This window comes from Bombina bombina, unplaced genomic scaffold (genome assembly GCF_027579735.1).
Source record: "Bombina bombina isolate aBomBom1 unplaced genomic scaffold, aBomBom1.pri scaffold_639, whole genome shotgun sequence".
NCBI lineage: Eukaryota > Metazoa > Chordata > Amphibia > Anura > Bombinatoridae > Bombina > Bombina bombina.
Window position 1 is genome coordinate 1,923 of NW_026512308.1, and position 16,076 is coordinate 17,998.

Sequence of the window (16,076 nt, forward strand, 5' to 3'; positions counted from 1 at the left end):
CAAAACTTTCTGTGGAGAACACTGTATTTTATAATGCCTTCATTAGTTTTTTTATCTTACAAAAAGGAGACAGAGAAGTACGGTCTGCAATATTCTGTTTGTATAAATAACCTAATATCATACGCTTGCAGTGCATATGTTTTAGTTTTTTTGTAGAATTTTACAACTTATTTTAGTCTGACATCCTCTTCTAATTCCATGTGTAGGTTTACTACTGATAAAATCATCTTTATTATTTGATCCTCTTTTGTAAAGCATAATGTTATTTTAGTAAGTTAGCTCTGGTAGAGAATAATGCTAGAGCATAAATATATTATTAGTAAGTCCGATACGGTAAAACATAAGTAGAATGACATTATCAGTTAAGTCCGACCTGGTAAAGCAAATTGTATTTTTTATATGTCAAATACAAACAAATATTGGTGGAAACTCTGCTAGAATATCTAATGGATGAAAGGGCAGTTTATAACCTAAACCAACTAATCCTAAATCTCAAACGCAAGAGGAACCGAGACATACTTGGGCAGAGCGAGCTCTGTGATAGGCTGAGAGTCGGAGACAGGAAGTGCTGTCAGTTGTACGCGGAGTTATCTTCAGGAAATTGATGTTCTGCGACTCTATTTTACATACATTGCTATTTCATTTTCTGTATATTTCTGTTCTCATATTGATGTTCTAATCGATAGAGGTTTCCTCTCCGCCATCTCCCCGTAATTGCTAATCTCACATATAAAACAAATCCCCGGTTTCCTGAACGTTAAAACTTTGTGATCTCGTCAGCGCTGGCTCTGGTGGAATACAGTAGCTCAGAAGATGAGGAACCGCAGGACAGGTTGGGCCGCAGAGAATCATGGGGCTTGTAGTTCTGTTGATTGTTTTAAGATTGAAAGTGTATGTTTATGTATCTAAACCTGCCACAGATTTAGATTAGTTCTCAATCTCATTTCGGATAAAAGTTTGGGTGTCACAGCTTACGTTTGTTGGTACCCCCAGAACTAGAAGTACATATATATAATATAAAATTAGATCTGGATTGTTATAAAAAAACAAACATGTCTTAACACATTTAATATTCACCTTTTTAGCCTAAACATTTATTAACCCCTTAATGACCACAGCACTTTTCCATTTTCTGTCCGTTTGGGACCAAGGCTATTTTTACATTTTTGAGGTGTTTGTGTTTAGCTGTAATTTTCCTCTTACTCATTTACTGTACCTACACATATTATATACCGTTTTTCTCGCCATTAAATGGACTTTCTAAAGATACCATTATTTTCATCATTTCTTATAATTTACTATAAAAAAATTATAAAATATGAGGAAAAAATGGAAAAAAACACACTTTTTCTAACTTTGACCCCCAAAATCTGTTACACATCTACAACCACCAAAAAACACCCATGCTAAATAGTTTCTAAATTTTGTCCTGAGTTTAGAAATACCCAATGTTTACATGTTCTTTGCTTTTTTTGTAAACTATAGGGCCATAAATAAAAGTAGCACTTTGCTATTTCCAAACCATTTCTTTTCAAAATTAGCGATAGTTACATTAGAGCACTGATATCTTTCAGGAATCTCTGAATATCCATTGACATGTATATATTTTTTTTTTAGTAGACAACCCAAAGTATTGATCTAGGCCATTTTGGTATATTTCATGCCACCATTTTCACCGCCAAATGCAATCAAATACAAAAAATCGTTCACTTTTCACAAATTTTTTCACAAACTTTTGGTTTCTAACTTAAATTATTTACAAACAGCTTGTGCAATTATGGCATAAATGGTTGTAAATTCTTCTCTGGGATCCCCTTTTGTTCAGAAATAGCAGACATATATGACTTTGGTGTTGCTTTTTGGTAATTAGAAGGCCGCTAAATGCCACTGCGCACCACACGTGTATTATGCCCAGCAGTGAAGGGGTTAATTAGGGAGCATGTAGGGAGCTTTTTGGGGTAGTTCTAGCTTTAGTGTAGTGTAGTAGACAACCCCAAGTATTGATCTAGGCCAATTTTGGTATATTTCATGCCACCATTTCACCGCCAAATGCGATCAAATTAAAAAAAACGTTAATTTTTTCTCAATTTTAGGTTTCTCACTGAAATTATTTACAAACAGCTTCTGCAATTATGGCACAAATGGTTGTAAATGCTTCTCTGGGATCCCCTTTGTTCAGAAATAGCAGACATATATGGCTTTGGCATTGCTTTTTGGTAATTAGAAGGCCTCTAAATGCCGCTGCGCATCACATGTGTATTATGGCTAGCAGTGAAGGGGTTAATTATGTAGCTTGTAGGGAGCTTGCAGGGTTAATTTTAGCTTTAGTGTAGAGCTCAGCCTCCCACCTGAAACATCAGACCCCCTGATCCCTCCCAAACAGCTCTCTTCCCTCCCCCACCCCACAAATGTCCCCGCCAGATTAAGTACAGGCAGAAACTCTGCCAGTACAAAAATAAAAGGTATTTGGCCCTTTTTTTTTTTTAAAAAAAAAAAAAGCAAATTTACATATGCTGATGTGTAGGATCCCCCCTTAGACCCCAACCTCACTGATCCCCCACCAAACTGCTCACTAACCCTTCCCCTCTGAAATAATGGGCGCCATCTTGGGGTACTGGCAGCTGTCTGCCAGTACCCAGTTTTGTAACAAAATGTGCCTTTTTTTTAAAAAATTCCCTTTTCTGTAGTGTAGCTTCCCCCCCCCACCGAGACCAACCCCCAACCCCTTTGAGGACCCTTAGATTGCATTTTAGTGTATTTGTGTTTTTAACTTTTAACTTTTTTTTCTGTAGTGTAGCGGTTCCCACCCGCTCCGCCCCGTGCACGCGCCCCGCCCACCACCCTCCGTGGCACTCGCGCTGCGCTCCCAGTGCGCGCCCCTGTAGCTCCCGCCCCCCGATCCCGCCCCCCTCCACTCCACATAGAGCACCGATGGCCGCCCACCCGCCTCCCACGTAAGCTCCCACCCACCAACGATACCGGCCATCGATGTCCGGTGCAGAGAGGGCCACAGAGTGGCTCTCTCTGCATCGGATGGCCAAGGGGGGTTATTGCAGGATGCCTCCATATCGAGGCATCACTGCAATAAACGGAAAGCAGCTGGAAGCGAGCAGGATCGCTTCCAGCTGCTTTCCAGACCAAGGACGTACGCCACACGTCCTCGGTCATTAACTGCATTTTTTTTTGAGGACGTGTGGCGTACGTCCTTGGTCGTTAAGGGGTTAAGCAAAGTAATATAAATGTATTACTCTAGGTATGTTTTTTTCCATATGCCATGTGGAAGAATTACTGCAAAATTCCATTTACTTAGATTTGAACAAGTTAGAACTTTAGGAAATCATATTCTAGTCTTAACGGGACATACAACCCATATGTTTTTCCCTTCATGATTCAGATAGAGCAAACTATTTTTTTATTGTTTAAAAAGATAAATAATACCTTTATTTCCCATTCCCCAACATGGTTATATTAATATACTTTTTACCTCTGTGATTACCTTGTATCTAAGCCTCTGCATACTGCCCCCTTATTTTAGTACTTTTGACTGACATGCATGTTAGCCAATCAGTGCTGACTCCTAGGTAACTCCACGTGCATGAGCACAATGTTATTTGTATGGAACACATGAACTAACGCCCTCTAGCTGTGAAAAACTGTCATAACGCCCAGAGATAGCTTTCAACAAGGAATACCAAGAGAACAAAGCAAATTGAATGATACAAGTAAATTATTATTATCGGTTATTTGTAGACCGCCAACAGATTCCGCAGCGCTAGATTGGAAAGGTGTTTAAAATTGCATTCCCTATCTGAATCATCAAAGTTTAATTTTGACTAGACTGTACCTTTAAACAGCTTTCCAAATTACTTCTATTATCAGATTTGCTTCATTGGAATCATTTGTTGAAAGAGCAGCAATGAAGTGCAGTCACCTATCAACAGCTAGTCCTTTCAACAAAGGATATCAAAAGAACAAATTAGCTTTGGAAAGTTTTTTTTATATTGCATGCTCTCTCTGAATCATGACAGAACAATTCTGTTTTTTCTTCCCTTGTTCTCCATGTTAATGCCTCATTGTTTAGTATTTTGCTTTCTCTCCTAAAAGCTCAGTGTCTCCATATTGTTCAGCAACTTATATTCACCAATGATTGAGGAATGTTTTGCCTCATGGAGCATATTATCCAAAACGTGAGAATCTCTCATGCGTCATTTTCTTATTTAATAGAATACAATTGTAACTGGGTTTGATGTCTCTCTTCTTGAATAGACTTAGCCTGGCTCAGTTTTCTTGTCTTCAGTACTCGGAACACTTCTCTTTTATCATTTCTGGTATCTGTTGTCCCTGAAGCATCATAAATCCTTTTTTTATTTCCATTTGCCTCCCCAATAACACTGTTTCTTCCCTAACCTTAAATGCTACTCATCCATAAGACTATTTGTCATAAAGCACCATGATTCCCTTCTATGCCCAGCAGACTATCTCCTCCAATAGCTTTTCTGCTTCAGTAAACTAGGTTTTCTTCAAAATGCTGCAAATCCGATAACTAGTTTAGGCAATTTGCAGAATTTTGAAGAAGAGATTCCCCCCCACCAAAAACAAAAAAATAGCAAGAGGTGTTTAATATTGCTTTAGCACAACTCTTTATCCCACATTTACTGTGTGTTCCTCAGGGTCGCACCTCGTCTGCCGGTCCCAGAAAGTGTGCTCAATATGTTCCAGGATGTGATAGAAAATGAAGTATGTGATGATGTCACAAAGCATGGTGGCCGGATACGCAACTTCAAACATGAGCGAGGCAACTGGGCTACCTATGTCTATATACCTTGTGAGTACTTTTAAAACGGATACAGAATTCAGTTTGACAACCCCACCAAAATCACTTATGAAGAGTGTTTAAAATATTTATATAGTCAAATATAGTGGTAAAGTGGTGTTGACAGACTAATAGTTTGTGCCATGTATATGCAATTAGTGAACTGTGAGTGTGAAAGGGTTAAACACAAAATTACGTTTCTTTTCTCCACTCTAGTTAAAGGGATATGACCCCACATTTTGTATTTAAAGATTCAGATAGAGCATGCAATTTTAAGCAACTTTCTATTTTACTCATATTATCAAATTTTCTTTGTTCTTCTGGCATCTTTATTCAAAAAGCAGGAATGTAAGCTTAGGAGCTGGCCCATTATTGGTTCAGCACCTGGGTAGCACTTGCTGATTGGTGGTTACATTTAGCCACCAATCAACAAGCGCTATCCAGGTGCAAAACCAAAAATGGGCAGACTCCTAAACTTACAGTTCTGCTTTTGTCTTGGGCTCACCAATGGGTTCAGATAGCTCCCGGTAGTGCATTGCTGCTTCTTCAATAAAGGATATCAAGAGAAGAAGCAAAATTAATAATAGTGGTAAATTGAAAAGTTGTTTAAAATGTATGCTTTATCTGAATCATAAAAAGTTTGGGTTTCATGTCCCTTTTAAAATAAAAAAAACCCCAATTTCTTTCCTATGGCATGGAGAGTCCACAACACCATTCAAATTACTAGTGGGATATTCAACTCTTGGCCAGCAGGAGGAGGCAAAGAACACCCCAGCAAAGCTGTTAAGTGTAACTTCCCTTACCCATAATCCCCAGTCATTCTCTTTGCATTTGTCAATGGAGGATGTGCGAAGTTGGTGTCTGAAGATATTTAATCCTTTTATGGGTACTTTTCCCTGCAAACAAGAATTTGGGACTATGCTGTGTCCATGTCAATCTCTTTAGTAAAAGTAATGGTGGCTGTTAGCAGTTAGAAAGTGGCAAGGTTGTCTTTGCTTTATTTCTAACATTATTGCTACCCCTTCATGGAAAGCCAGGGTTGATTACTCAGTTCTTTCTTTTTCTTCAGGTCCCTGATAGAGAGTGGAGTGTCTATCACACCTAAAGAAGCTGTTGTTGACCTGCAGCTGGATCCACAGGTAAGTGCATTTGCCTTCTAGGTACTGAAGGACAGCACTTTGGAGGTTAATTCCTCTAGTGGATTATCATATGGGACATATTACAACCTTTGGGGGTTAACTTTTGGGCAGCTTGGCAGGCACTGTTTTAATGAGGCTAAAAGTAAATGTTAAGGGTTTCATTTCCCTTTTTTATTTGAGAGACTGGCTGAAGCATTTTTTAAAGGAGGGTCTGTAGCACATGTGAAAAACATAACGGCATGTACTTTGTTTTTAAATATTGGGCTATCAGTGCAGAGTTGAGACTTAGAGATTTTCGCTCTGTAGTTAGTGTTGTTTATAGGTTGGAGCTGAATCTTTACGTTTTTTCAGTGGCGCAGTTTATTTTCTAGTCCGATCACGTGCCATTCCACTTGTATACTTGAGAGCGGAGTGGAAAGTGAGGCCTAGTGCGTATGTTTTTACTGCTCTGTGTATAAAACGATCGCATGTTGGGGCTTTAGTAATTCTTTACCGATCTGGATTCAGCTTTCCAGGGCTGAAAGCCATCACTGACAGCGGATTTGCAGTTCGTGAAAGACTTCTCCTTTTACTAGTGTCAACTCCAGTTTCCGGTGTGGTAAGATCTCCTCAGCTAGTCTGAGGTATAGAGGTGTGAGGATTTTTTATTGTAAACTGCTTAAATATCTTTGAGTTTACTTTGAAATAATTTGAGTATTTGTCCCTAATGTTTCTTAAAGTGACATAACGGTTTCCATTTTATTTTTCTATACCAACTTTTTTTAGCTATGGACACTGACCAAGATTCTGTTTCTCTGGACAAATATCTATTATGTTTAGAGGCCCAAATTGTTTTTGCCTATTCAATTTTTGTTCCTCATGTTTAGCTAAGACTCTAAAATTAAAACATAAATTGCTTCCTTTTAAACCAATAGTCTCTCAGGATAATGCTGTTCAGGATATGCCGCAGCTTTCTCCTCAAATGTCCCAAGCCTTAATGGTCTCACATACAAGTGCCCTGCGGTTTCTCTCAACCTCCTGGGGGGTATTTATTTGCCAGGAGGATTTTGCCTGAACAGATTACCTCTGCGGTGGTCTGCGGTGGTCTGCGGGCTTTAGCTGCTTTTCCCTCTTTGGGTAAAGCGTTACGAGGAAATCTAGACATATTTCTGCTAGTAAGGGTTTCGAACCCCTCTAAATTTGTGCTGGTCAACCTTTCCAAGATGTCTGACAAGGAAGATACTTCAGTAGCTTCTGAAGCTGAGATCTCAGACTCTGATACTATGGTGGGGGGGGAATCTTCTGAATCAGAAGAAGTTCATTTCAGATTTAAGCTTGAACATCTCTGGTTGCTACTGAAAGAGTTCTAGCTACCTTGTGATGATTCTGAACCTTCGATTCCTGTCAACCTAAAAAGTATTTTAAACTTAACAGAGTTTATGATTCTCTCCCTTCAGAGGATGTTTTTCCTGTTCCAGACAAGATGTCTGAAATCATAGCTCAGGAATGGGATAAGCCAGGGGTTTCTTTTTTCCCCTTCCCCTGTATTTAAAAAGATGTTTCCTGTTGCTGACTCATTCGGGACTCATGGCACACGGTGCCTAAAGTAGAAGGAGCTATCTCTACTCTAGCTAAAAGAACTATAATTCGTATAGAGCATAGTTTTCTTTTAAAGATCCTATGGATAAGAAACTAGAGGCTTACTTAAAAAAGATGTACATCCATCAGTGATTAAAGTGGCAACCTGCGGCAAGTATTGCTACGGTTGCGGGTGCAGCATCTTACTGGTGCGATGCCCTGTTTGATCTGATATCAGAGGAGACTACGATTGAGGAGATACAAGATAGGATCAAGGCTCTTAAAATAGCCAGTACCTTTATCTGAGATGCCAACATTCAGGTAATTAGACTGGGAGCTAAGATGTCTAGCTTCACTGTTTTTATTCGTAGAGCTCTCTGGTTAAAATCTTGGTCGACTGATGTATCTTCAAAGGCCAAGCTTTTAGCTTTACCTTATAAAGGTAAGACCCTATTCGGTTCTGGTCTGGCGGAAATTATTTCAGAGATTACGGGTGGAAAGGGATCTTTCCTACCTCAGGACAAGAAGAATATTCTTGTAAATTTAAAAACACTCACCACCTGTTCTTTAACAATCATTGATATTCTTATAAGGAGCAAAAATATGAAAAGGGATTCCTTAAAGGTACAGATCAGTAATATCAAGCAGGAGTTAAAGAACTACAAACAAGATGAGGAATATCCTGAGTTGAAATCCAACATGAAGAAAAGAGTACGGAAATTTGACACTGAATTGGCCTCACTCAAAGGAAGAAAATTTAACCGAGACCAAGACGACTATTTAAAGAATAATGTATATGATTGGTCCAGATTTACCAGACGACAACGTAGGTCTTCTGTCAATCAGAGGGACTACAACTCAAGTCCAGACACAGATGGTGAGAGCCGTAACTCTAATAAAAACAGAAATAGAAACAAAAACAAGAATAAGCATAAGAATAAAAGATCAAGCATAAGATTAAGTCACATCTAGCGAGTGCTTCGATATCCTCGTCTGAACCAAAATCTATTTTGAAGAAAAAACATAAAAAGAAGAAAAACAAAAAAGTGGTGTTTCCTCAGATGATAGTTCATCATCATCTTCTTCTTCTTCCTCTTCTTCTTCCTCTTTGTCTGCCCCTCCCTTACTCTCGTTGCAGGAATCATCACGTGAAGATCAAGGAAGGAAAGATGATGATGTCCGCCCAAAAGCAAGAAAACAAGAAATCCCTTTAGGAAAAGAAAAAGGACGCGCAGAGCTGAATCCAGGAGAAGGAAGAAGAGTTTCAAAGAGGGGGTCAAAGAAGAAATAGCACTCTCTGTCATTAATTTATCGGACTTCCAACTTACTGATGATCACATAAATGTTTTGTCTAAGGGCTTAGGTTTTGCCCCAACTTACAATTTTTCAGTTTTTAACACGCTACTTGATGTTAATAAATTTGTAAGGAAGCTAACGTTGCACAAACACTTCCATAACTCTGATCATTGTAATGAAATTGATGATGATGTATTGTCTGAGGATAGAGAAGTACATCCTATTTCTTTTGATCTCAGTGCCATTGGACCTGATATAAATTTAAGTTCAACTTCGAATTTTGATTTTAAGGATATTTGTACTTTGGAACAATTAAAATTCTGGGAGAAAATGGCACTGAATTCAATGACCTGTGTATACCAAAACCAAAAAAGGCGAGATCTAATTTTTATACCACTCAATCAAGAGGTCAACATATCAACTTATTTCAGAAACAAGTAGAGAAAGAAATTGTCCAATTAGGCAATCAGAAGACATATACCAATACTCATGACAACCTTACAATCAAGCAAAAGGCAGCAGTTAAACAATTAGAAAGCCAACAAGATCTGGTCATTCGTACATCTGAAAATGTAGAGTGTGATTAGGGATACTACACTTCTGCTCTCCTAGCTAATCCCAATATGGAGTGTGCTAACCTCATAAAGTACACCCTTAGTTCAAAAAGAAAGTGTGGGGGAGGGATAGCGCTAACGAATAGCTGAGAGCCAAAATATCTAAAAAACTCTAATGAGATAGTACATTACTAGTATAAATAAACAATAAAAATTGAATTAAAATTAGCGTGTCTACGTAGCCAAAAAAAAGAGGAATTGGATATATATGTACAAATAAATCAATATTTATTATAACAATATAAGATAAATTCTAACATAAATTCTAACAGATAACTCCTATAAAAGATGCCGGCATCAGGTAAAAAATGAGTGTATCTAAAAGACTGCAATGAGAGTGACTATCTGAGGTTCTCAAATAAACAAAATTATTAGCAGCATATATGGACTAGACAGAATTAATAGCAGCATGTATAACTAACCAGAATTATTGGCAGCCTATATGACAAAAACAGATAAAATAACTACAAAGTCTATTAAAAAGTCTATTAAAAAGTGCTTGATATCAGTATTCCCAAAATGGAGCTGATCCGTGGGTGATAATGTTTACCAGTGTGATCCGTGGGTGGTAATGTTTACCAGTGTGATCTCCTTAGGGGGGTAATGTTACCAGTGTGTCAATTCAAAGACCGGGTAAAAACTGAGTGATATGAGAAGTAACTTTATCCTTCTTTCTGTATGGCTTTCCTCCGTTTTTTTAGCGCTGTTTTTAGCCAGTATCTGTCCGTCTCCGCAGCCAGGTATCCAGCGTGTGGAAATGGCCTCCAGAGGGATCAAGTTCCGGGTTAAAGTTCAGTTCAGATTTCCAAATAGTAAAGCGCAGGTTGTGCAATATTTCAGCCTATGAATGATAGACCTTTAAAAAGCACTCTGGGTTCGTTTTCCTGTGGGTCCTGGGGCAGGAATTACACATACAGAGACGGCTCACCTGTGATCAGTGACCGCTCATGTACCTGTCCTATCCACCAACGATACCTCAGCTAGCTAAAGAGATATAAAATGTATCAAGGGTTTAGTAAGCAAGTTCTACGCGTTTCAGCCTCCAGGGGCCTTTATCAAGATGCTTACTAAATGTTTAGGCCATTTTAAATAGGCCCTCTCTCTTTTCTCATTGGATCAATACCCAGCCAATGTGAATAAGCTATTGGAGATTTGTGAATCATTGTGTTACAAACGTTACACTGTTTTGTTAATTCATATGTTACACTTGATTTTAAGTATTTGATTCATTTGATACAATAAATCCAATCTTGGCAACCTCTTATTGAATAATGGAAAAAATATAAAAAATATAAAAGTTATTAAAATATATACGGAAAAAATATATAAAAATATATGTGTGTATATAACAACAAATATTTGAGAGGATTCTATCTCTACTAAGTTTCTAAATGGGTTTTGGGTAGTTATATGTGTGTGTTAATGTGGTGGTGTTAGAGATAGCGAACATTTGTACAAAGTAATAACAATTTCATGAAGTTTGTGCAAAATTAGGAAATTAGTTTAAAATGAAAATAATAATATATACACATGTATTATAAAATATAAAATCATACATGTGTATAAAAAGATTATTTAAAATCTCTTTTTTTGAAAAATTAGAAAATTTGGATTTTCATATTAGCCTACTAAGATCCATTTCGGAGTTCAGGCCATGGGGGTGAGAGGTTTTAAAATTAAATATAAATTCAGCTTCCTTTTTTAGTAATACATTGTTGATATTCCCCCTCCCCTACTCCCCAGATTAATTTGTGTTACACCCCAATATTTAAAATCTTTTAGACCTCCCTTCATTTTTTTCTTTAAAATGGTTATATAATTTTGTTTCTGAAGAGCCGTCGCTCTATTTTTAAAAATATGTTCCCGGATGCGATCTCTTCTTAAAAATCCCTACTCGTCTCGTCCAAATAGAACAGATTACATGAACATTATCAGCAACATCTTATTAATTGCTTTATTTAAAACTGAAGTTTGTGTTATGTGATTTTAAATCTTTTATCTTATGACTGTGTTTGCATGCACTTACAGGTGTTACACGGAAAAAAAACCATCTAGTTTATCTCCTTTCATATCTTTATATGTAGAATGTTGTTGTTTTTCCTTATATTCACTGGGAGATAATAAACTCTTTAAGTTTCTAGCTTTTTTAAAAAATTATATCAGGTTGATTTTTTACTTGATCCCTAGTATATGGTCCTGTTTAATTAAATGTCAATGTTTTCCTCAGAATCTTTTTGACTTCATAGTGTTCTGAGCTAAACCCAGTGATGAAAGGTATAAACAGTTCATTGGATTTTGGTGCAACGGATTTCTTTTTTGTAGTAATAAGGTGTTTCTATCAATTTTAGCAACCTCTTGTTGTTATTTGCGCCTATTCTATTGCTGTCATAACTTTCTCCTATATATCTGGTGGTTAATATCTGGATTGTGTCTGATAGCTTTCTAGAGATGAACAATTTTTTCTTTACTCTCATATACTGGCTTTCTTGGGATATTGTGTTTCATTGATTTACATGGCAACTGGATGATCGTATATAATTATTAGCGTCAATCGCTTTGAAGTAGGTTTCAGCTGTGGTATTTGATTATCATTGATTTCTATTGCAATATCTAAAAAATTGAGTTTCCTCTACAACTGTATTCATGAGAGAAGGATATTCCTAAGTTGTTACTGTTAAGCATCTGTTAAAAATATGTTTAATAGTTCAACGTCCCCACGCCACACCAATAAAAATGCTCATCTATGAATCTGCAATAGAGCACAAGGTTCGCCTCACAATGGCCATGTAGATGTAATTAATCTTCAATGTGGCCCATAAACAAATTAGCATAACTGGGGGCGAACCTTGTGCCCATTTGCCGTTCCCCTTAGTCTGGAGAAATTACCTCTTATTGAATAAAAAACTGTTATTTTGTAGGATAAAACCAATACAATCCAAAAATAAAATTTATTTTGAGTCCTCAGATAGATCTATATCTCCTGTCTAAACATGATTTAACTAGCCTCTTTTCCCATATGGTGTGATATATAGTATACAAAGAATTGACAATCACATGTTGCCATATGGTAATTTTCTTTCCATTCCTAGGTTTTGGATTTTATTTAGAAAATGTGTCGAGTCTCTCTAAATACTGCTGGTAGCGTTATCACATATTTCTGTAGGAAAAACAATCTACCTACTGGGTTAGGCCTGATGTAAGGGAACCTATCCCAGAGATTATGGGACGGCCAGGGGGATTTTTAAGATCTTTGTGGATCTTTGGTAGAAAGTAAAAGGTGGGGGTCTTAGGATATGTTGTATTTAAAAAGTTAAATTCTGATTCATTAATTATACCTTCTTTCTTAGCCTCTTTGAGTAATTTCCTAGTTTTAATTCCTGTTGCTTTAATGGATTCTGTTTAAGTTTAGTGTAAGTAGTCTTATCTTGTAAGATCCTATTTGCTCTCTTGGATATAATAGTTTGTGTCCATTAGGACAATCCCCCCCACCCTTATCTGCCGGTTTCACTACTATATCAGTGTTATTTGTAATTCCTTAAGCGCTTCTCACTCTCTTTTTTACTCATATTATTTTTAAAAAGGTTTGCTTTGATCAAGTGTTTCTAAATCTTTCTTTATATTCCTCCTCAAATAGTTTTATGTGTTCGCATTTCTCCTGTATAGGAAAGATTATCGGATTTTGCCCTTCAGGTCTGTATGGATGTAAATGTTTTGTGTGTCCTGTGTTGTATGGGAATTTTGAGAAAGTATCTTTTTAATGTGAGTTTTCTAATGTACTGATTGACATTAATTAAGGTCTCAAAATTTATTAAGTCTGCATGATGGTGCAAACGTGAGGCCTTTTCCTAATACTTTCTCTTGTTCTTCGGTTAAAAGCACTTTACTAAATTAAAATTTTCCCAACTTTCTTTTGCTTTCTATCTCCTTTGTGATTTGTTAGAGGTTTCCTCTCCCTCTTCTACCTCTAATCTTCTTTTCCTTGTGTGTTTCCTTTCTGGTATTATAGCTCCTGGATAAATCTCTTGATGGCCCCCCCGCCTTTGCGGGGACACCCTCTAAAAAATGTTTTGTCTGTGTGTTGTCTTCTTGTATGTTTGAATTTAGTTGTTTCCTGAATTGATGAGTTCTCGCGGGGCCTCTGTTGTGCTTGTAGTGGTGTATATCTGTTTGTAGGGGTATTCTCCAGTTTTGTTGTTCATTATAGGAGTGTTTGGGGTATTCTCTATACATATTATATGAATGGTTTGATTGATTTCTAAATCCATTGTCATTTTGTCTATTATTATGTCGGTTGTCATTGTATCTGTTATTGTAATAATTGTATTGATGACTGTAAAAATCTATCTGAGTTTTCATGGTTCTGATATCTATTTTGGTATCTGTGTTGATACCAATTTTGATGACTATTGGGGTACCAATTTTGGTGGTTTTCCTTGGTTATATGGTTTATTCATAACCTCTCTCATTGTTTGTATTGATTATATCACCTCCTTTGTGGTATATACTCTTCTCTTTTTGTGTGCCCAACCAGTACTTTGTGTTTCTACTTGGTGTTTTTGACCAATTTTCAGAGTCTATGTTCTGATATTCATTCTCATTATTGTGCATGATTTTCATTTCTCTTATTTGGCTGTCTTATTCACTTCTTCAAATTCTTTTGTGATTCTGATAATTAGTTTTATGTTTGTTATTTCGCCTATAACTTGGGCTACATTTTCTTTATCTTTATTTCATGTTTTTCTTTTGCTAAATAAATGTGCTATTTCTCTTCTAGAAGTTATCTGTGGTGGGGTTATCAATAATAATTTCCTCTATATTCCTTTCTATACGTAATTTGTTTGGAATTACTCTCATCTTCATTTGTTTATAATCTGTTGTAGCTCTTTGAAATTTTCGAATTTTTTCTGCAAGGTATCGTTATTTTTAAGTTCAGAGGGGGGGTTCTCCTTATTATTCTCAATTTGTGTGTTCTTGTGTTCCTCATATTGTTTCTATGCTGTTCAATTTTATTTTTTATAGTTTCAATGTTCTTTTTTACTTCTGAAAGTTGTATATTTCTCGCTTAACTACAATTTTCATAAGGTTTAAAGAGGGCATTTTCTAATACTTCCAACCATTCTGTTTTTAATTTTTCTGGTAGTGTAAAATGTACAATTCTTTTTTAATCTGAGACCTCTTGGTACCATATTTGAATCTAAATAATATTGCATGTATTAATTTCCAAAGTATGTTTTATTTCTTTAGAGAGAGTGTTTTCCAAATCTATATGGATTGTTTTCTATATCGTTCCCCTTCATTATAAAATTCAATGTTTGTATTATCATTCCTAGCAATCTCATTGAGGATTTTATCTCTATGAGAGAATATGTCCATTTTAATATAGAATCAAAGAAAATGGATTGAATAAATCATCTTATTACTAAAAAAATGAGTGATGTGAAATTTCTAGTGTGTCAAAATAGGTGTTTTAAATTTATTTAATATTTATTTAAAATACGATGCTGTATATACAAATAAATAAGTGTATATAATAAGTGTATATAATAATACTGTGAATAGTGTTGTGATAACGTGAGGAAAAATTAGGAAATATAGAAATGTGATTTAAATATTTAAATAAAATATAAGAAATAAGTGGATTCCTAGTCTGAGGTTAAATACAAGCTAAAAATGTAGAGTGTGATTAGGGATACTACACTTCTGCTCTCCTAGCTAATCCCAATATGGAGTGTGCTAACCTCATAAAGTACACCCTTAGTTCAAAAGAAGTGTGGGGGAGGGATAGCGCTAACGAATAGCTGAGAAGCCAAAATATCTAAAAAACTCTAATGAGATAGTACATTACTAGTATAAATAAACAATAAAAATCGAATTAAAATTAGCGTGTCTACGTAGCCAAAAAAAAGAGGAATTGGATATTAGATATTTTGGCTCTCAGCTATTCGTTAGCGCTATCCCTCCCCCACACTTTCTTTTTGAACTAAGGGTGTACTTTATGAGGTTAGCACACTCCATATTGGGATTAGCTAGGAGAGCAGAAGTGTAGTATCCCTAATCACACTCTACATTTTTAGCTTGTATTTAACCTCAGACTAGGAGATCCACTTATTTCTTATATTTTATTTAAATATTTAAATCACATTTCTATATTTCCTAATTTTTCCTCACGTTATCACAACACTATTCACAGTATTATTATATACACTTATTATATACACTTATTTATTTGTATATACACATCGTATTTTAAATAATTATTAAATAATTTTATATATATTTTTTGTATACTTTTTAAACACCTATTTTTGACACACTAGAAATTTCACATCACTCATTTTTTTAGTAATAAGAAGATTTATTCAATCCCATTTTCTTTGATTCTATATTAAAATGGACATATTCTCTCATAGAGATAAAATCCTCAATGAGATTGCTAGGAATGATAATACAAACATTGAATTTTATAATGAAGGGAACGATATAGAAAACATCCATATAGATTTGGAAAACACTCTCTCTAAAGAAATAAAACATACTTTGGAAATTAAATACATGCAATATTATTTAGATTCAAATTTGGTACCAAGAGGTCTCAGATTAAAAAAAGATTGTACATTTACACTACCAGAAAAATTAAAAACAGAATGGTTTGAAGTA

At 35.9% G+C, this 16,076-nt stretch overlaps 1 protein-coding gene across 1 annotated transcript in view; it reads left to right on the plus strand.

Moving 5' to 3' along the window:
* Positions 1 to 567: 567 nt before the first annotated feature.
* Positions 568 to 16,076, plus strand: part of LOC128644223 (U6 snRNA phosphodiesterase 1-like) — a 62,060-nt gene continuing 46,551 nt past the window's right edge. Inside the window, exons 1-2 of the mRNA XM_053696916.1 lie at positions 568 to 832; positions 4,671 to 4,825. Of these exons, the coding sequence (XP_053552891.1) occupies positions 4,711 to 4,825 (115 nt within the window). The 5' untranslated portion in view covers positions 568 to 832; positions 4,671 to 4,710. The remainder of the gene's footprint in view (positions 833 to 4,670; positions 4,826 to 16,076) is intronic.